The following is a 20,279-nucleotide window of genomic DNA, read 5'->3' as shown; positions in this document are numbered from 1 at the left end:
AGTAAACTTACCAAAATAACACATTAATTGAAAAGGCAAGTGATTGGATAGCCTGCCAGATTTTGCATGTGCAGGCCTTCAAGCTTTTAACTTCTAAGTACAAAACACTCTACCTGTAGTTCATGAGACAGAAACATGGGCCCCATCAAAATCCTTGCACTTACTAGCAGAAAACTTCAGGAGTCTGGAGAGTAAACAGGACAGGGATTCCTAAACAAGGGAGGAACAATCAGTACTCCGGGATTTTTCTGTGCAAAATCTCAATCGTTTGGACTCAGGGAAATCATCAAGTTTAAATACTTAGAAGCTCTTTTGCTGCCATGTAATAAGTCTAGAGAAAACACAAAAGCCACCTTCTCCTGAAAGCTGTGTGTCTTGGAGAGCAGGGACATCCATCAGGAGACTGAGGGATAGAAAGATAAACAAAGGGCAAGGATGGTAGGTGAAACAGGTGAAAACAGAAGTGCCTCCATTGCCTGATGGCTAGTTTACAATAATAAATACATTACAAAGGGACACCTTTCAGTGTGGGAAGATAACATCCAGCTGATCTCTGTTCCATTAGAGCACAGCTTAATCCTAGAAGAGGAAAAAGAAGATCAAGGAAAAAGATTAAAGGAAGTAATTTTCAATTTTAAACACAGTCTTAATGTGATGGAAAGGAAAAGTAAGAACAGCTGAAAGACACCCAGGGTCAGGTCAGGGAGAGATGCCTTGGCTGAAGGTACTGCAGTGTTTTCCGTATTTGTCTGCTTTATTTTTAAACACCCAGAGCCTTTGCTTGAGCAACACTTCCTTGAACAAAAAGGAAGCAGAGGAGGAGAGAAGGGCTGTAAAGAGAGAGGCAAATGGAGTTGAAAAAATATGATCTCCCCAGCCATGAAAGTCAAAATTGCTGTTTGAAACTGAATCCTCCTGGAGTACTACACAGGCATGGGGGAAAAGGGGAAGGGAGGGGAGGAAAGAATGATTTATTACTTAAGCAGAACTAAAATTCTCATGAGAAAAAGGACCGTTCAATCCATATCCAAATTTCAGATCAACAGCAGATCTGAAACTGGGCTTGTTATATTTCCCTCTCCTTTGCATGCATAAAAAAGACAGGGAGGTTGACTGTGTTTTAAAGGGGAAAAAAGTCCCTTGATCTCATGAAGCTCTGAACTCTTATATTCCATTTATAGCTCTAGCTAGAATGACATCCCCCTTGATTATCAGGCTGTCCAATCCAGCTGCATGTGTCAAGACTGTATGAGGCACTAAGTGAAATATATATATGCCCTCACAGGGTTTAGCACATCGGGTCCACCTCCAGGGCACAGGCTGTAGCTCATTCTGACCACTGCTCCTCTCCCAAGAATCACTTGTTAAGTGGTTTTTGTTTGGGTTGGTTTTTTTTTTTTAAACCTTTTTTTTTTTAGGGCACTTTTACTTTCCAGTTTAAGCAACACAAAATGGCACCAAAGAAGGATGTAAAGAAACCAGCAGCGGCCGCGGCACCGGCGCCTGCGCCAGCACCAGCACCTGCAGCTGCACCAGCCAAGCCCAAAGAACCTGCCATCGACCTCAAGAGCATCAAGGTAACTGGGTGAGCCTGTGCTGAGGGGGGCACAGGGGCCAGGGGGCAGATCCTGCCTGGGAGCTGCACTGAAGCGTGGCGTGAGCTTGGTTCCGGTTTGGGGACTGCGAGGAAATGAATGAGTAACCTCAGCCCATGGATTTGCTCACCCGCCTGAGCTTTTGAACATTTCAGTAGCTGTAGGGTGCAAGGCATGGTGCATGATTTAACAAAGGAGTGAAGTCTGGGGATGACAAAAGTATGTTGGAGTGTGGGCCTCAGAACTTTTTACCCAATTGGTACCAATCTCACCTGTTTGGTAAAGATAAATTCAAAATAAACACAATACAAAAAAACCCAAAAACCCCTGAAGTAGGTACATGAGGACAGGAATGGGGTTACTTATATGAAATACAATGTTTTCCCATAGTACTGTACAAAAACCCATCTTTTATAGTTTAAAATTATTTTTCAAATTTTTGAACTGCCTGATGACCCTTTGGTCATGTGTTTTGAGATCATTATGATTTATCTTTAAAAGAAACAAAACAAAACAGTTTAAAGCAGAGAGATTTGGCAATTTTGACCATTTTCTTTTAATTTGCACTGTACAACTAACATTGGTGAGACCACGAGCAAGAAAGCCATGGATGGAAACATTTCAAGTGATTGTCTCTTATCCTTATATGTTTGCTGAGAATTTGTAATTTGCTGCAAATTAAAAGCAACAAAGAGAAGAAGTCTTTTGGAGGTTTCCTTCTGACTGCACTGTCATTTGTTCTCACAATGTCTTTAGATTTTGCATGTCAACCAACATCACTAACTGTTGCCCTGATCCTTTAAAGAAAACTCCTCTGATTTGGAAGATTATTTACTTAGGAAAGAGGAGAGGGAAGCTAAGAAGTTAAGAGATGAAGACACAGACTAGTTTCTCTGACTAGGACTATAAATAGTTATTCTGTACCTACCTGGCAAGCTGATTGGTCCCAGGACCAATTTGCTAAATTCTACATAAAGAATCATGCCTATTATGGGTAAAAAAAGGACAAAGACTACTAATAGGACCTATACATGATGAATTATATTTCAGATACATTAATACATATAGTCCTGAGATGTTAAAACTTCTCTAAGTTTACTTTAATTTTCCCAATCTACAGTCAGTATTTTTCTAAAAAAGTATGTGTCTTCTCATAAGAATGAAGCTGAAACCATTGAGAAGAGGAAAAAAAAAAGGCATTTTGAAATACTTGGAATTTCAAATAATATATCAAAAACCCACTAGTTTTGAGCATACTGTCTGAAAATTAGATTAGGCCTCACTTTCCACTGGATAATGTGGAACCAAGCTAGATTTCCTGCTAAATAACTTAATATTATTTGATAGCTTTCTACCTCCAGTTAATCAGGAGATTAGCCATTGAACCTAGCTAATCAATCTTTACATAAATAAATATTACCAGCTAAAATATGTCAGATTGCATTCCGAGGTATCTTTGCAGTTCACTTCTTTCCTAAAGGAAATAGCAGCAAGAAATATACACTGGTAGAACAGAGAGAACTCTCCAGGTTTTGTCATATTCAGACTGATTAAAAAAGATACAAATTAGGGAAACTTTCTTTTGAAAGATACCAGACAGAATATTTTATTCCAGGGTCTCAACCAGCCACCATGGGTTATTACCTATTTTCCCCTTTTGAGAGTTCAGGCAGTGAAGGAAAACAATTCCAGGTTATAAGTAATTTGTCTAGACTATGTGGCAGAGTCAGGAATCAGTTTTCTGAGTCTTAGCCCAGTCCCTCAATTATTTCTCAGTCTTTCCATTCAATCACCAAAGTCTCAGCATGATAAAAGTTACAGCACCATTTCCAGCAAAACTTTGGAGGCAGGGAGCACCTAAGGTTTTGTCTGGGACTCACTGAACAATCCTGACCCAGGGCTCTTTATAGTGATTTACCAGACACAGAGACAAAACCCACATCACTTTAAACAAGGTGATCCACTGGGCTGTGCTTCACTCCTCAGAGAATTAGGGAATTAGCAGCTATGCCAGAGTTTGCCACTCTAGAGAGGTGACTGGGAATGCCAGGCTACACTGCCACGAAGGTTTAGGGAGCCACACAGCAGGAAAACACACACAAAGCCCCTTATTACAGCTGGAGAGGGTAAAGGGGAGAGGTGCCCAACCAGGGCTTACAGCAGCCCAATAAGCCACATTTGGCTGTGCACTTCATTCTTAGTTGGCATCAGAAGTCATAAGAGTCTCCAAAAACAAACATGGTGGTTTTACAAACAAGAGTTGTGATTCTTTTGGAGGTAACCTCCCTACTCAGATGCTCTTCTTGGCCCATCTTCAGGGAATCTGATTTTCTGGACTTTCTGGAGGATGCATTTTGCAAGTTTGGTGCTTATTCTCCTCCTTCCTTAAGAGAACTCAAGTTGGGTTTGTCTATCACCATCAGAAGCTGTGATAAATTGTGACAGGCCATTGACTCTTCCCTGTTCTTTATTGATCTCTTGAAGCTGACCAAATTAGAGCAAATATTTGGTGATTTGCTAGTGCAAACAGCAGCTATTATGTTCTATTTTTCAGCAACATCTACTGACTATAAAACTGAGTAACAGGAATACCCAACTGGTAGATTCACATCTCTAAACTCAGCCCTTTCAGCTCACCTTGGGCTACAGTATAACAACCACAGGAAGAGAGTGAAGGCAGGGATGAAGAACTTGCTTTTTAATGAGAATCTGAAGACTTACTTCCCTCTACTCTGGCAACAGCATAAAAACCTCAATCTTTGCACAGGCCCTTCCAGACCAAATGTATTTTCCTTATTACTAACATGTCTTGGATTTGCATAGGCACAAAAGTTAAAGATTAAATAATACATGAGAAGAGAACAGGGCAGTGGAAGCAGCTGAGAGCCATCACTAAGAACCAGCCATGATTAAAATCAAAATGACCATATAGATAATTTTTCTTAAGAGACCCCCAAGAATTCTGCAATTAAAACTGTGGCCCAGTACACTCCTAAAAACACAGCTTATGTGTTTTATCAACCTTCTTCTCCCACACAAGCCTGAGTGAGAAGAAATGTTTAACTCATGAAAAGCACTACTGTGGGTCTATTTCTGCAACAACTGGGATGAAACATGAATGATGTCTCATGCTTAGTTTTGCAACTAAGACAGTGGGAAATGGATGAATTTCCCATTGCACAAATCTGTATAACTTAGTTCCTATTACCAACAAGAAAAGTATGTTGGTTTTCTGGTTGAAGTCTAAGGGTCCTTCCCAGCACATGTAACCAACCCTTGGACAGAGGCTAGGCTCATAAAATCAAATAGGATGTTTTGGGATGCAAATGCTGAAGATGCTGAGGGCAGTGTTTCACAGGCTTCCACTCTGCAGATGGTGATCTGAATGTCTAGTGCCCTGACCTGCTGTCACACTAGGTCCTTCAAGGATACAGCTGAGTATCTTCTCTTGAGTAGAGACAGAGAGTGGGCAAGTGTCCACCCTGGAAGTGAGGTTCAGGGGTACACAAGGGTTCCTCAACCTGCATTTTCAAGACTGAAATCCCAGGACAACAATTATGCCATGCCCAACTGCAGATCAGCCACCCAAATGTTTAGGGGGAAAAAAAAAGCAATTAAAAGCTACCAACTAGTAAAGACTTGCTAAAATCTTGTTTAACTGTGTGATGCACGATGATGATGCCTGTTGCATGGAAGCAAGCCTGTGATTGTTTTTAACTGCAGAGCTCTTAAGGCAGTAAAAAGTGTTTCTGCAAGCAACCTTATTTCTTGTTACATTCACTACTTGAGTAGGTCATCTCCGAAGAGATATTGCTTTGGATACAACCAGAGAGAGATAAACTCACTAAAATGCACTGACAGAAAGCTCCCGGGCTAGAGGGCAAGCAGCACTGCAAATGTCAGCTGAAGCACTTGGAGAGCTGTTGTGCTGCAGACAAACTCCACATGAAGCCATGGAGTGAGAGCTGGAATGTCAACAGCGGCTTTGCTCAGAAGTGCTAAGGGCTTTCCTAGGAAACAGCAGTTTTTTACTTGAAACTTTTGGCTCAGGTCTTCAAATTATGAAATTATGCCTGATCTATCTCCAGCTATGACTCCAGAAGGATTCCCTAGGACAGGTGATCTGTTGGACAAAGTCACCAGTCCCAAGTGTCCTTACAGGTAGGAAGGGGACAAATGTCAATATGAATTCAGTCTTAAGAGATGTAAAGGTGCCTCTCTGATGCTATCCAGACCAGCTTCCTGCTACTGCTTTGACCCAGCACCATCCAGGCTCCAGCCCAGAACAGCCCCAGGCTCTGTGAACCTCACCACTGACACATCCCAGCCCACGCTGCTGACAAACCCAGGACAGGAAAGGCAGGGCATAAAGGTGTCCCAGGACAGGCCACTTGGACAAGGACTGCTGCACACCCCCTAGGGACACTGTCAGAAATATCACACAAACCCTGCAGCTTAGTTTTGTTTACGAAGTTTTCAGAAGAACTTTGCCTTCCTAAACTGCTACTAAGCAAGGAGTCCATCAAAAGTAGAGACTACCCACATATATTAGTAGACACTTTTCCTTAATGTTGCTAACTTGAAAAATTGTTTGAAAAAGAATGGGTTTTTTTTCTTTAAACAAGATCCATTCTTAGTAATTCACAGCTTTAGCAGCATTTAAAAAAGAATACCTATAGCCTTTGGAGTCTCTGGTGAATGGCAGACTTTGGAAAAAGCAGTGGAAACCAAATTACACAAAATGTAACATTTTAAGAGCTCACAGGGTAACTCCAACTGTTAACAGGAGTTATGTGACAGACCCTTAGCCCCATCAAAACAACCCTAACAATATTTCTAAAATACTGTTTTAAGCCCCCTTAGAGCACAGACATTGTAAAAGACAGTAACAGGATACTTGAGTTAATCTTACATAAGGCAAGAAGAAGACAAATTTAGCCAATGACAAGCAGAGAAAGAAGTTGTCTGTAAGGAGATCTGAAACAAGCAACCTGGAAATTTGCCCTTGTTTCACTAAGACTCTATTACATCTTATACCCACTGCCAAGTAGCACTTTCAGCTGGCTGGTTTTCCACAGAGCACTTAAATGTCAAGTAGCAAGGGTTTAAATTACGTTAATACTCTAACAGTACCACTGGGAGGCATTTTAAAACAAGAAATCTCTCCAAAAGCAGGGCTCCAGAACCTCACATCCTGTGTGTCCCCTTGATTATACACATTCCAGCACAAAAGCAATTAGAAAGGAGACATGTTTACAAATGAGCACAGCTGAAGGCACTTTCCCCCCTGAAGCTAAAGAAATGTGTTGAAAAGGATGTGATCAGGAGTACAGCTAGAGCACATGTCACACCCAGACATTTCAGAAGGGCACATTAGTTAAACGTCAAAGCTCATCCAAAAGTTTTTGCACAGCTGCAAAGTAACTGTGACGATTTAAAAATCTATAAACTGGAAAGTTACAAAAAACGCTTAGGAAAAAGGTCAAATTAATCTGCAGTGAAGTCATTTAAACTCAGAGATATTTCTGAAGTATTCTTTCAATCTTCATAGTGTCTCACACATGCAATTTTCTCTCCTGTATTAATGGAGCTTGTTATTATTCCTTCTTCAATTGTGTCTCTAGGCAGCTCTGTCTGTAAAACAGACCTCAGTTTCTCAAGAGCTCTTCTTCTTCTAATGTTTTTCTGCCTCATACAGCAAGAAGCTAAATCCATCAGGCTTTTAATTCTTACTTAACTGAGAAGCAGCCTCTCTAAAACCTGTGGAATTTGATTGCATAAATTACATAACTGAGGTGAGGGATGAGAAAAGGACAACCTGCTTTTCAGAGGGGTTTGGAAGCTCTGTAATCCTGCACTCAGTGATGTCTACTAGAAAATATGTGCAGCTGTATTAATCAAGGAGCAGACATTAATAGTGAACAGGTATCATACAAACTACTGAAGGCACAATCCTATCTTAACTTCATAAAAAAAAAAAAAATAAAATCCCCTCCATCCTGAATAGAAGGCTAAATATACAATGAGTATCTTAGGAGAAACTCAATTTTTCTCCTCTCTGATTTTCCAAGATATCCAATATGTCTTAGTCTCTTTTAAAGAGACAGATTTTTTATTTAAATAGCTGGTAATTCTCAAACAAACTTCTAAGATTATTCACTTCCTGTCATTCATCCAAAAGGTAATAAACAAATGGAACAGCTTAAAGCTTTAACTCCCAGCAGCACCTTCTCCCAGGGCTTTTCACCTTGTCCAGACCTTTCCTGAGTTACAGTGAGCACAAGGCAGCTGCCCCTCAGCACAGCTGTGCTCAGTCCCAGTGCCCACCAGCCTAAAGAGGTGAGCACAGCATCCCACTGCAAAGCCTGGGGCCCTAAGGCACATAAATCAATGACTTGTGGGAAATTAGAAACTTTGCTAATAATTTGGAATTTTTTGTGGATTGAGCCTCCATTTAGCTGGTGAAAATGAGTTGCATACAACCCCATCAGCTTCACCCTTTAACTGGGACCTGTTCAAGATACCTCTGGCAACAGAAGTACTAGGAAGTAGTCACAGATAATGCAAGGAACAAAACAAATAAACAAAAAAAAACCCAAACTCAAAACACACCACCTTTTTCTTTGGCACAGATAGCCTTCTGGGTAACTCTGCCCATAAATAAGGGTTATATGAAGTTAGAGAAATCCAAGTCATTCTGGTCTTTCCCAAGTGTTGCCATTGCTTCAACCTTTCATTCTCTTTGGTAGGGGTGGGGCATTCAGTTTTTGTTAAAAACTCCCTGAAATATCAAAATCATCCCTAAAGCCTCAAGACTCAGTGTCCTCTGACAATGCAGAGAACACTGCCAGGATCAGAACAAAGACCAAATCACTGCAAAATAGTTTTTTGTCCCTTTTGAATTTTCTGAAAGCCCCTTTTAGAATTGGAAATCTCACCTTTAATTTCTTTTAAAGGAGTATTTGAAATATTTTTCATCTAGGCCATTTTGTAGCTGCTCTTACTGAAAGCAAATACACTTTAACCCCCCAACAGACCTATTGTCTTAGAGCAGGGTGATTCTTTATTTAAGTGAATGCAACATGCCCATGCTAGAATATTCCTCCCCAGTAAAACTCTGTCTAGAGAGATTTTATACAAGGATCAATACTAAAATGAAGGGCTGATATGGTACACTAGTTTTTCCTCATCTGAACTCTGAGCCAAACTCTCATATGATCAAAAGACAATCATCTTATGTGTAGAGCCCTCTCAGCTAATAATATTTGATAACCCATTTAAGACAGATGACTAATCCAGGTATCTATGTTTTCTACGCCTAAAACAAATTCACTCCAATTATTTTCTGCTTGGCATCTTTTGGAATGAGTTTTGTTGTAGCCAAACACAGAGCCTACCTGTTCAAGGAAAAGAGTCTAGGTTTTCCCTAAAACAAGAACAAAAAAACCAAAACAAAACCAAAAATAACACCCAAAATGAAACACATAAAAAAAATTCAAATCTGTTTTCAGGGGAACATTTCCTAGTTGCCAGCACTGGAGAACAAGATGCTGAAGGCAGAAAGAAAATTCCATAAAAAGCAACATACTGCATTGTCTCAGACACCATTTTCAGCTCTGCCAAAGTCTTTCAAAAGCTCCTCTTTTAATGCATGGGGACTGATGGCCAAGATCTTGAAGAGTTTTCTCACTTGCCTGAATTCCAGCCCCAGCCAGTGTAAATCAGGAACTCTGAACTCTGCTAAAGCCATGGCAGCAAACCCAGGGTAAAACTATCAGCCCTCTTTCTATGCAACCACACCTGATTGTGGCTACACCACCCTGTTCCCACAGACTAATAGATTATAAACAGCAAAAAACACCAAAACCCAGCAACAAACCAACCAAAAGAAAAGAATTGTCTGTATCACTTTTTCATACTCTGTATTGCCAGATATTTCTAAAAAATTGCAAATAATTTATTTGACCAGAGTATTTTCCAGCTAAAATGGCAAGCTCAGAAAAATCCTTGCAGTTGCATTTTTATTTTTTTGAATAGGAGGTATGATGTTAGTATCTCAAATTTGCTTATTTTGATTGCTCAGTTTAGAAACAACAATAAAATAATCTGATTGAATTAGATTCTCTCATTCAGAGGATTCAACATACTGAAAAGACACAATCATAAAGGTTATGCTTCTCTTCAGGGTAACTAAGCAAGCTACAGGAGAAAGTTTTTCTCACTAATCACATTTCATCATTAGAAAACCATGAGCAGTGACTGAGAGGCAACCAATAGAAATTAAAAGGGGGGATTGGAGTTCAGAACTGGGAGTCTGTTGTTGTCACACAACTATTCCCACCCTGGCATCATGACACTCTTGATCTGGTTGAGGCAATAGGGAATGGAAGAAGCTTGGAGCAAAGTTTGCCAATCTTTTTACATGTCATAACATCATTCAGATATTTGACCTCATCTTGGGGGATGCTACATGGTGGGCCTTGGTCTTTGCTGCTAAAGAAGTTGCAGCCTGTACCTCCTGCTCCATGTCTGTAGGCCCACCCTGCCCACCCTGAAACCCAAAAAGCAAGTACCTTTTCCCCACTGTGAACAGTTATCCTTCCAACTCACAAAGGCTTTTGGGGTCCTTAGCTTCTATCACAGCTTCTCCTTTGCCTCACCTCACAAACACCTGAGCAGCACCACTTCTGTACACACCTGTGAGCTCTAAACCCAGCACCCTGGTGCCCTGCATAACCAAACCCCAGAGGAAAAGTATCCTAGAGATCCCAGGCTACAATAAATACAGATTTCCCACTGCCCTGCAGGGTGCATTTACACGTCAGCCACTAACTTAATACAATTGGCTCCAAACTACACAGATGATTTTTCCCTTTAAAATGTTAAAAATTTGGAAAACATGTTGAGAGTGTGCAGAGGAAGAGCTTCACAGCAGGATACCACCTCTGTTGACAGATAAATTTCTGCTCAGTGTCAAAAACTGGATTCCCTTGAGCAGACTGGCAGCAGTACTACTCATCTAATGTTGGGCACTGGATTATCCATGTAAGGGGTTGAGCAAAGCCCAGCAAAGATATGAGGACCATTCAGGTGCATCTCACACACCCTGCAAGCCACGTGTGGAACCAGCCAGCTCCTCACCCTCACTGCTCCTTGCTCACTGACTCTACAGCTTATCAGAGAAATAGAATCCTTCCCTATAAGGAAGTCTCGGTAGGTCCGGACAAGGAATATCTCCTCCTGATGGTATGGACCCAGAAAGTGCTGACATGAATCAAACTTATTGCTTGTCACTCCCTGCCCCTCTCCAGCCCCCTAAAAATAGCCATCCTAAGATGTCTATCAAGACATGGAGCCTCCTGTCACTTTGCCCTAAGAAAGCTAAAGAACTCGCCAAGGGGAGGGACCTCTTCCTTCTGACACCTAATCCAGGCAATGCCGTCAGCACTACCGGATAAATAAGGGGAAGAAAGGCAAGGAAAGCAGGACCACTCTCAAGACCTCTCAGCTAATCTTTCCTGCCTGTCTGCTGCTCTGCATTTCCAACTCAAACATGGTGGGTGCACTGGAAAGCTAATAGTTAGCAGCCAGCCAGTGTATTTTACATAAGAAAATAGGGCTTCTTGCCCAAGTTCAGTCTTGGGGGGTGGGGGAAGGATAGTCCAGGAGGCAGTTTAGGTTTGCTTGGTTTTCCTGTTAAAATCTAAAGGATTATGCAAGGTTTTCCAGTTAGCCTCCAGTTCTGGACCTGGTAACAGTAGTGGTACAGCTCCCACAGCTTCTGACAGAAGGGTTACAATTTCCTAAGCTTTTTTAAATCAAATGCAACCAGATAAAGGAAAAATCATATTTTTATATAAGCAAATGCAACCAGCTAAAGCGGCAAGGAAAAATCGTATTTTTATATAAGCAAATATCATATATTAGTACTTTATGAAACAGCGTGCAATCAAAAACTCATTTGAGACATAAACTTTAAGGGAATAATTTCATTTCTTTGTTAATGAAAAAAAGCTGCTTGTTTAGAAACATTACTTCAAATTGCATAACTAAAATAGATCTATGCTAAAACAGTAAATGGACCTGATTGTATCTAGTTAGGGTTTTTTAGTTAAGAGACTTTCTATTTTTGTTGCTTCTTGCCACAGCTCTGTCTTTCCCTGGGATATAGATTTTAATGAAAACTTTAAGAATAGACTTGCTGGTGCATTTTTACACAGGAGGTTGCTAGATTAGGTTGCTATGGCCTAACTACATTAGGCAAGACAGAAGTGAAAGCACTCAGGTACTTCGTGCTATTTGCTTTCTCTCAGTGCATTTTCAGCAGTACTAGTTCTCTTTTTTTCTCTCTCTTTTTCTCCCCATCTGCAGTCCTTCTCTGCTGATGAAATCAATGGTAAGTGAAATCAAAGTTAAACTTTAACAGGGGGCAGGAGGGGGAACAAATTGGCTACCAAATGCTAAATATTCACTAGCCTTAACAGCTCTTTTGCTATCTGCATTACTTCTGCACATTTGACAGGCCACTTTTTTGCTCTTCTGGAAGATGACTCATGGATTGAGCTTTAGAAAACACACAGCTTCTCCCCCAGCCCCCCTTCCTAAGCTATTTTTTGTGATTGATTTCCTTCCAACAGATCGAGTTCTCCAAGGAGCAACAGGATGGTAAGTTACAAGAGAGCTGATGCGTTTTACATGTGTGTGGGGTCAAAAAGAGCTGCAAGCTCAGAAATTAATTTTTATAAAACAATGAGCTAAGACTTCACCTGATATAAATCATCTTGCCTTCAGAGCAGTGATGACTTAGGCTGAACAAGAAGGTGACTGTAGATCTACGTGTAATTTACCTGGATGTTTGTTTACACGCTATCTGAATTGAGAAGTTTATACCATGGTACAAAGAGGAAATACACTGTCTCTACCTACTGAACATTCTTCACTTGTGCTCCTGTTCTGGCTCTTCACAAGGATGCCGAAAATAAATCTTGAACTTGACAGTCCCAGGGGAAATAGGCAGAAGGAGGACAACAGAAGGAGGAAGTGGGCTGAAAATTAACTTAGCTCCAGTAACTTTGCAATCTCACATGAACAGAAGATGCAAGAGTTCTATATGTCACTTTTGTCAGGAGGTGTTCAGGAAGGGGAGAAACAAAGGCTGTTTTACTGTAAAAATATTCTTAAAGCGTGGAAATAGTCAGCAAATAAGTGATTTGAGTAAACTGCTGCTTAACAATAGTGTGGATATACTGCAAATCTTGAGCATCTTGCTGTATTCTTTCATTCATAAGCAACTTGCAGCTTCCAAATTTTTTGTTTCAATCTTCTAGGAAGAGATGAAAAATTTGGCATGAACAATAGTTCTCACTGAAGTTCTGGAAATATAATTTTAAGTGTTTAAAATAGCCTAAGAGATCCATGTTTTAAAATGTAAAAAAATCAGTAGCACATACAATAGACTGAATAAAGTGTTTAGAAAGGAAAATACAAGGATTTCCTAGAAATTCAGAGGGAGTGGAATATCTAAAAACAGGTCTTGAGAGAGTCCTAAACTTTGTGAAGATGAGCCTGCTCTTGGTAACACCATCAAAGCAATAAGGAGAGGTACAGTTCAGCAAGTGAGACTGGTAACAATTCCCTTCTTGCAGTCCAAACTCTCTTGGTCACAAAAGAAGTCATCTGGACTCTACCTTTCTTCTTAATTCTGAAAATTTTACAAAAAGATTGGGTGGGTTTATGGAAAAATGTCCTCAATTCAAAGCTGCTGGCAATATTTTGAAAGCAAAACATTTCTTTCAGCTTCCCTATGTATTTCAGATCATCCAGCTGCTGTAACTTTACAATGGCTGAACCAAGCAGCAGAGCAAATAGAAACTACTTGAGAGAGAGAACATTTCCCAGGAGCAGATATGCCCACCCTCAGTAACTACTTCTATCTGCATAGGCTGATGCACCAGCAGCTGGGTAGTACTATCCTCAGAGAGGCTTTAAAAATGCTTGCTCCAGCAGAGGTATAAACTAGGACTGGCCCTTAAAATTGTTTTTTTTTAAATTAAAAATAAAAACTGAAAACTAAAATCCCACAGCAAAGATATATTGCAGTGAAATGCATGCCTGAGAGACAAAATCAATCAGTCCTTTTTTCCAAGCTAGGGAGCTGTGTTCAGAACCCAGTGAACATAAAACTTCATGGGATTTACAAAATGAAGAAACTCTCCTGATGACTTTGTTATTAGCACACTGGCATTGTTTTATACCTCACTGCAGCTAAATGTCATTGATTTAACAGATGAAAGATCAGATCATATGGTATAAATCACTACAGCTCCATCCATCTCAGCTGCTGGAGCTGACATCAGGAAGCTCTGCACTGGTCCAGAAGGCCATAATTTCATACCCTGCAATAAAAGCTGGAAGGAAAGAGAGGAAGCAGCAAAGGGCTATAGGTGTCTCACATGAGACAGTAAGAGGATTAGTTTCAGATGTATTAGATTACAGCCTAGCAGGCTGACACTGTGTATCAGCACTTTTACTGGGTGCCAGCAACAACTCCAAGGTGGTATAAGGAAAACTAAACCAAAAACATAAATACCTCTGCATCACATCTCCAGCACAAGTTGAATGAAGACAAGATCGGAAATGTGGCTCCTTACTCCTAAACCTGCCCCAAGGCAGAATGAACATTACACAGCCTGTGGAACACAAAGCCTGTGTGGCTGCTGGATGAGAATCACTGCCAAGGAAAAGACATTTTACTTGATTTACTTGGAGCTAAAGCACAGCATCATCAGACACTGCAGTGCAGAAGAAATCAACAGCACAAACCAAGGTGGTTGTGGCATATGGGGCTCAAATATAGCTTTTTAGCCACATATTTGACCTTTTTCCTCTCCTCTTTTTTTAAAGACACATTTCTTTATTCAAATTCTCTAAAAAGCCAAAAAATCGAGTAATATGATTGACATGGAACTTCACAACAGAAGATGAAGTCTGGTAATGCAATGAAGGCAACTATCTGTGCTGATTTTTGTAGGAGAAATGCCTGTACCCAAAGGCCTTATCCAACAAGGGGAAATAAGTGAACACTGATTGCTTGGCAGCATTGAAAGAAGTGAAGTTGCAAACTGAACACACCGGAAATGCACAGGAAAAAGCACCACATGAGTACTTCCACTGGAAAGGTGGAATATTCATGCCTCTGTAAGAAGCACGGATAAACTACAAAGAATAGGAAAAAAAGGGGGGACAAACATGTTTGGAAATCACATTGTAAGGCAATTTTAAGAGAAAACAACAGTAAAAGCATTTGAAATCCACCTTCAAGTTTCCTATTAGCACTGTGTAATTGAGATGCTGGGATTGCAGGCAGAACCCAATGAAGCAGGCAAAGGTTTTGCACTGCTAAGCACTTGACAGTCCCAGTTCTCTGGAGAGATAAGGTGGAGTGGATAACAACATTTTTACCATCTGCTGCTACATCATGTGAAGGAACTTGTTCTTGAATGACAGTGTTGGTAGAGAACTTATCTTTCCCTGTGCTTGAAATAAGTACAGGGTCAATCAAAAAGCTATTGATGGCTATTAGAGCCAGGAAAGATATGAAAGGTAGATATAAATGTTTAAAAATAGCGAAACCAAAATGTCAGAGGGGAGGAGCTTTTCTTGGGACTATGGGCCAAAGATTCCCCTGGCTAACTCCCCTGGAGTCAGTGGAACAGTGCCAGGAGACAACAGGCTCACATCTTTGTCAATAGGGAGCTGCCTGGCTCAATGTTGCTCTTCTCTTGCAGACTTCAAGGAGGCCTTCCTCCTCTTTGACAGGACTGGTGATGCCAAGATCACCCTCAGCCAGGTTGGCGATATCATCCGGGCACTGGGGCAGAACCCGACAAATGCAGAGGTCAACAAAATTCTGGGAAATCCCAGCAAAGAGGGTAAGTGCACTACAGTCTTTTGGGCTGTTCCTGAGATTGGGGAACAGCAATTAGGCAACACCAATAGTCACAGCAGGAGAGAGGGGAGCTTTTGCTCTCATGGGGAGCAAGGGGGACTATACAACAATTCAAGGTATTTCACTCCCTCCTTTGGGAGAGAATGATGCCGATGGGGAATAGAGGAAAACCTTCTGCTTAAGACATAGAGAATTCTCTGTAGGGATCGTTTTGGTGTCAATTCAGTGTAGGTATAACACACACTCATTGTTGCTCACAGTCCATTAGGACTCCAGCCTTTGCTTGGAGAGCTGTGAGTCCATTTCTAACAATTGATACTCAGCTCTTCAGGTCTTTCCACTGCAAGGACTTCTTGCAGTGGAGCCAAGCCAACACATGCCCTGGGACTGGAAACCTACCTGTATATTTCAGCTGACCGGAATGGTCTTCCCAAAGCTCCTATAAACCTGGGCACACTGAAGCATATATTGGTCATTTATTATTGCAACCATTTTTTATTTCTTTTTCCTCCCTCTTAGAGATAAAAAAAGGTAAATACTATAGTCGCCTCATTTTAACAAGGACCTAGAAGCAGGTCCCTGATTTCAGTCATGCAGAACCATATTAAGACAGGCGAAATTATATTCACAATGCCTGGTAAAGACAACTCTGAGGAATAATTCAGAAAGCTTTGGTACCAGCAGGAAGCATTGAGGACTAACACAGAGGGGAAATCATACCAGGACTTTCAGTGATTCCAGCAATAACTGACAAGGACTTTGATACAGCTACATAGTAAAAGAGGTTTTGTAACAAGTGTGTAATGAAAAATATCTGTCCATCTATTTCCATCTATTATATTTTATAGCTGCCCAGATGAAGGCTGGCAATGGAAAGATCTAGAAGGGAAGAAGAAAGAATAAAAAAAGATTATTTTATTTAGTAGCCTTGCTCAAAAGAAAAAAAAACAAACAAACAAAAAAAAAGAAAACCAAAACAACCCAAAACAAACCAAAATGAGAAACACCTGGGGAAGTTCTCACTGAGGGTTACAAGTTTTGGCTCATGAGAGGAAAGGGGTTTGATGGACTAAGCTCGGGAGGTCTTAAACCTCCATTGTGGACATGCCCAAATTTACTACTGGCAACTCCCAACAATATACTTTCCTAGTTTTACTTAGTTTATTCTTTTGCTAATAACCTCTGCCACCACATCAAAGAGACCCTGAAGAGGTCAGTAATATGTGAGTAACCTCAGCATCTTGTCTAAGTCACCTCATCCCACTCTGGTTACCTTTTCTCCATTGCTCAGGCTCAAGACTTTTGTTTGACTGTATTCTGCAGTTCCCTCACTCCCCAAATCTTTTCAAATATTAACTCCTACAGCAAATTTCATTTCTGAAAGAAAAATATAGCATGCACACAAGCATACAAAGCTATGTGAGAAGGATCCTGGACGTGAAAAATCAGATGTATGTAAAAAGTAACTCATCGGATAAGAGAATCCAAATTCTGCAAAGGAACTGTCCATTTCTGAGGCAAAGACTAGAGTAAAGGCTACAAAGAGCTGAGAAAAGGAGAGTTTTCCCACATTTGAGGGCAAATATGCCTAAGTAAAACACATACAAACACCTAGCATGTAACAACTGGTGTTTTTTTCCCAGAGATGAATGCCAAGAAGATTACTTTTGAAGAGTTCCTGCCCATGCTGCAAGCAGCTGCCAACAACAAGGAACAGGGCACCTTTGAAGACTTCGTTGAAGGTCTGCGTGTCTTTGACAAGGAAGGCAATGGCACAGTCATGGGCGCTGAGCTCCGCCATGTGCTGGCTACTCTGGGTAAGGGATCATCCTCTCTGCAAGCACTTTGAAAAATGCTGCTGTTTGGAGGCATGAGAGAGGAAGCAAAGGCAGTCCAAACAGTTTGAAGAGATAGGAGGCTACCAAGTCAGACAAGACTCTGGGTTTCCTGACTTGAATGCACACAGAAAGCAAACAGAGCTTTGGGGTTCCTACTAAAGACTAAAGGAAAAGGCTAGGCTTAGGACATCTAAATTCAGATAAGATATTAAGAGTGACTGTTACTCGATGAATAGAGAGAAAAGTCTGTATGTCTCAGTGACATAACACAAATGGACAAAAGTAGAGGATTTGCTGTATATAAATGTCTTTACTCTGTAGGAATGACTAGACTCCCTATGCATATGTCTCTGTCTTCTAAAGAAAGTTAAAATTAATTAAGCTCATGTCATATATAGGCATTTTCACTAACTCAGAAAATAAGAAAAGCCTTTGGAAAAGCTGTTTCAGCCTCAGTTCTGTGTGGAAGAATGAAACAAGTTCTCTCCACTCTCAGGTGAGAAGATGACAGAAGAAGAAGTAGACGAGCTCATGAAAGGGCAGGAGGACTCAAATGGCTGCATCAACTACGAGGGTAGGTGCAAGAGTTCAACATCCATCCTGCATTTCTCCTTTCTCTTACAGTTTCATTACAGTGGACTTTTAGCTTTTCAGGCAAATTAGACAAAGCTTCATTGAGTTAGGTCAAAGGACTTATGTGTGAAAACAACTGTGGCAACATGCTCATCCTGCAGTCACACCATGCAAAAGACCCTATTCAGCCACAGCAGAGGAGGCTGTTTTGGTCAACACCAAATCTCTACACTGACTTTCTGTAGAACAGTTGCAGTGATTGTATCCAATAGCTACTGTCTTGTCACATTTAAGCAAGAAGAGAGCTTGATTTGTACAACATTAAACACTTAAAACTTTTCTATCACCGTATCAGATCAAATCCAACCAGGTACATATTTTTAATGCTATCAGCTCACAAACAGCTGTTAATTTTAGAGTTACTTCCCAAGGTAACATTTGCTGCTCCTTCTAACTAGCATATGTGTATTTTTCCACAGCATTTGTAAAGCACATCCTGTCAGTCTAAGAGGAATTCTCCAGGTACCAAATGGTATGTTCTTCTCATTTGTACACTTCATCTGCTTGCTATCCATAAAGGCTTCTATAGACCCATGGCCAACAGAGGCTACAAAATCATTACACCAACATTTCCCCAACAATGTGAAAAGAATAAAATGAGACTGTTGTCCAAAAGCAAAGATAGCAGGAGTGCAGGTTTCTTGCTCTTGTTCTCAGCCCTGTAACTCATCGGTGTTTAGTAGATTTTTCAAACACAATGTAAATTGACAACCTGAGACATTTATCCTCATTTTTTTTTTTTTAATGGAAATCAAAGCAACACCTTCCAATCATTTGTAGATTTCTGTTAAGACAGAGTGGCCTGAATACTCACATGAGCTACTGAGAATCAAATAATCTTCAAACAAAAAAATCATTTGAAGAAGAATATTGTCACAGAAGAATATTGATCAATAGCCAAAAGAGGCCTTTAAAAGTATCTAATTATTTAGCACTTCTCCTACAAGAGAGGAAAATAAAAACAACCCCTCACCCCACTCCCCTAGCCTTTACATGCTACTATTTTGTCCAGAGGATGGGAAAAAATTCCCAAAAATCAAACCCCAAAACAGCAGCTGTTTTAAAATGCAAACAAACTTTTGTGGGGTTATGTGAACTGTCAGTTATTCTATCCAAGGAAATACACATTCCCAACTGTATGAAACAAACACTTCAAAACAGAAACTAAGGGCTCAGCTTGTCTTTTTGCAATTGTTTCTTCAGCCAACATTGACTTCAAATACAACTCTCCCATTCCTTCCCAGAACAAGCCAAAATTAGAAAGACCAGATGGCACTCAAGATTTGCCTGAAATTCTTGCTCAGTCTGTCACCATCAACATGGAAACTGCCTAGAACTGGATGATATGACTCCAACCCCACAATTTTTTTACCAGCACATCCATGGGCATCACCTTTGGTCACTACATTTTCATTGAAAAAACCTGAGCTTTTACCAAAGCAAACTACATGGAATAAACTCTACCATCCAGGGTCTATCCATCCTAAGCATCTCTTTCCATGTTATTTGCATTGAAACAATGTAATTTATTGGAAAAATAAAGCATCCATAAATCCTGGTGGTCACTTTGAGGCTATGAAGTCCTTTTTTCCCCCATCTGTTCAAACCCACTCAAAACAGCATTCAGCAGTTAATTCATTTTCTCTGTACATTGTGTACCACAAAATAAAGTTTTATAAAAATATAAATATGGACATTTCCAGTATCACTTCACTTGATCTTAATGAAAAATTCTTTCTTTGGGGTCTGAGAGGAGGAGTAATTAATTAGGGCACTATCACCAGCATCAGCATTTACAACATTTTTGGGAGAAGGAGACCTGGTATCAGTTGTCAGAACAGCTCCAATGATGGCAAGATCCAAAACCAGGCAGGGTGGCCCTGCTGCAGGGAACCTTGCACAGCCACTGTTCCCAGCAAAATCTCCTCCATAGTGCTCCAACAGCAGGTAAACAGCACTCTTAGGAAAGAATCCTACCTGATGCCTTTATTTACAGCTTTATGGACAACTAGAAAGAGCAATCAGAAGTTACAGCCATCCTGAAATGCTCTGTAACTGGGAACAGGCTCAGTGCCAGGCAAGAAGAAGCCAACTACTCCTGCTGCAGCAACAGTGGGAATAGCCATTGCTCAGGGCAGTATTGTTACCTGCCCTTAAATGTTGCTTCTCTCTCTTCCTTAAGTGTTCATGAAACTGCCTTAATTCCCATCTGGGTATTAGCCTGTTCTATTAAAATCCCACCTTGCCTTATTGAGCTGCTATGCA

At 40.6% G+C, this 20,279-nt stretch overlaps 1 protein-coding gene across 3 annotated transcripts; it reads left to right on the top strand.

The window, feature by feature from the left end:
- The first annotated feature begins 1,293 nt into the window (after nucleotides 1-1,293).
- On the top strand, nucleotides 1,294-19,702 carry MYL1 (myosin light chain 1). 3 transcript variants are annotated; one of them, XM_021532500.3, is made up of 8 exons: nucleotides 11,080-11,151; nucleotides 11,967-11,991; nucleotides 12,233-12,260; nucleotides 15,383-15,526; nucleotides 17,187-17,360; nucleotides 17,878-17,955; nucleotides 18,434-18,486; nucleotides 19,259-19,702. In XM_021532500.3, the coding sequence occupies exons 2-7, from the start codon at nucleotides 11,980-11,982 to the stop codon at nucleotides 18,460-18,462; spliced, it is 465 nt and encodes a 154-aa protein (XP_021388175.1). In that variant the 5' UTR covers nucleotides 11,080-11,151; nucleotides 11,967-11,979; the 3' UTR covers nucleotides 18,463-18,486; nucleotides 19,259-19,702. The 3 variants fall into 3 exon arrangements, with proteins under 3 accessions (XP_021388173.1, XP_085441593.1, XP_021388175.1); XM_021532498.4 differs by lacking the exons at nucleotides 11,080-11,151; nucleotides 11,967-11,991 and adding an exon at nucleotides 1,294-1,577; XM_085585467.1 differs by lacking the exons at nucleotides 11,080-11,151; nucleotides 11,967-11,991 and adding an exon at nucleotides 1,294-1,577 and having other exon boundaries at nucleotides 19,218-19,702.
- Nucleotides 19,703-20,279: the final 577 nt, after the last annotated feature.

This window comes from Lonchura striata, chromosome 7 (assembly GCF_050655825.1).
Source record: "Lonchura striata isolate lonStrDom1 chromosome 7, ASM5065582v1, whole genome shotgun sequence".
NCBI lineage: Eukaryota > Metazoa > Chordata > Aves > Passeriformes > Estrildidae > Lonchura > Lonchura striata.
This window is presented reverse-complemented; position numbering and strand designations above follow the sequence as displayed.

Excerpts from the sequence above, each read along its gene's own strand:
- MYL1 (XM_021532498.4), top strand. The coding sequence starts at position 1,452 with ATGGCACCAAAGAAGGATGTAAAGAAACCAGCAGCGGCCGCGGCACCG. Across the intron at positions 17,361-17,877 it reads CCATGTGCTGGCTACTCTGG|GTGAGAAGATGACAGAAGAA; the intron begins GTAAGGGATCAT and ends CTCCACTCTCAG. Across the intron at positions 17,956-18,433 it reads TGGCTGCATCAACTACGAGG|CATTTGTAAAGCACATCCTG; the intron begins GTAGGTGCAAGA and ends ATTTTTCCACAG.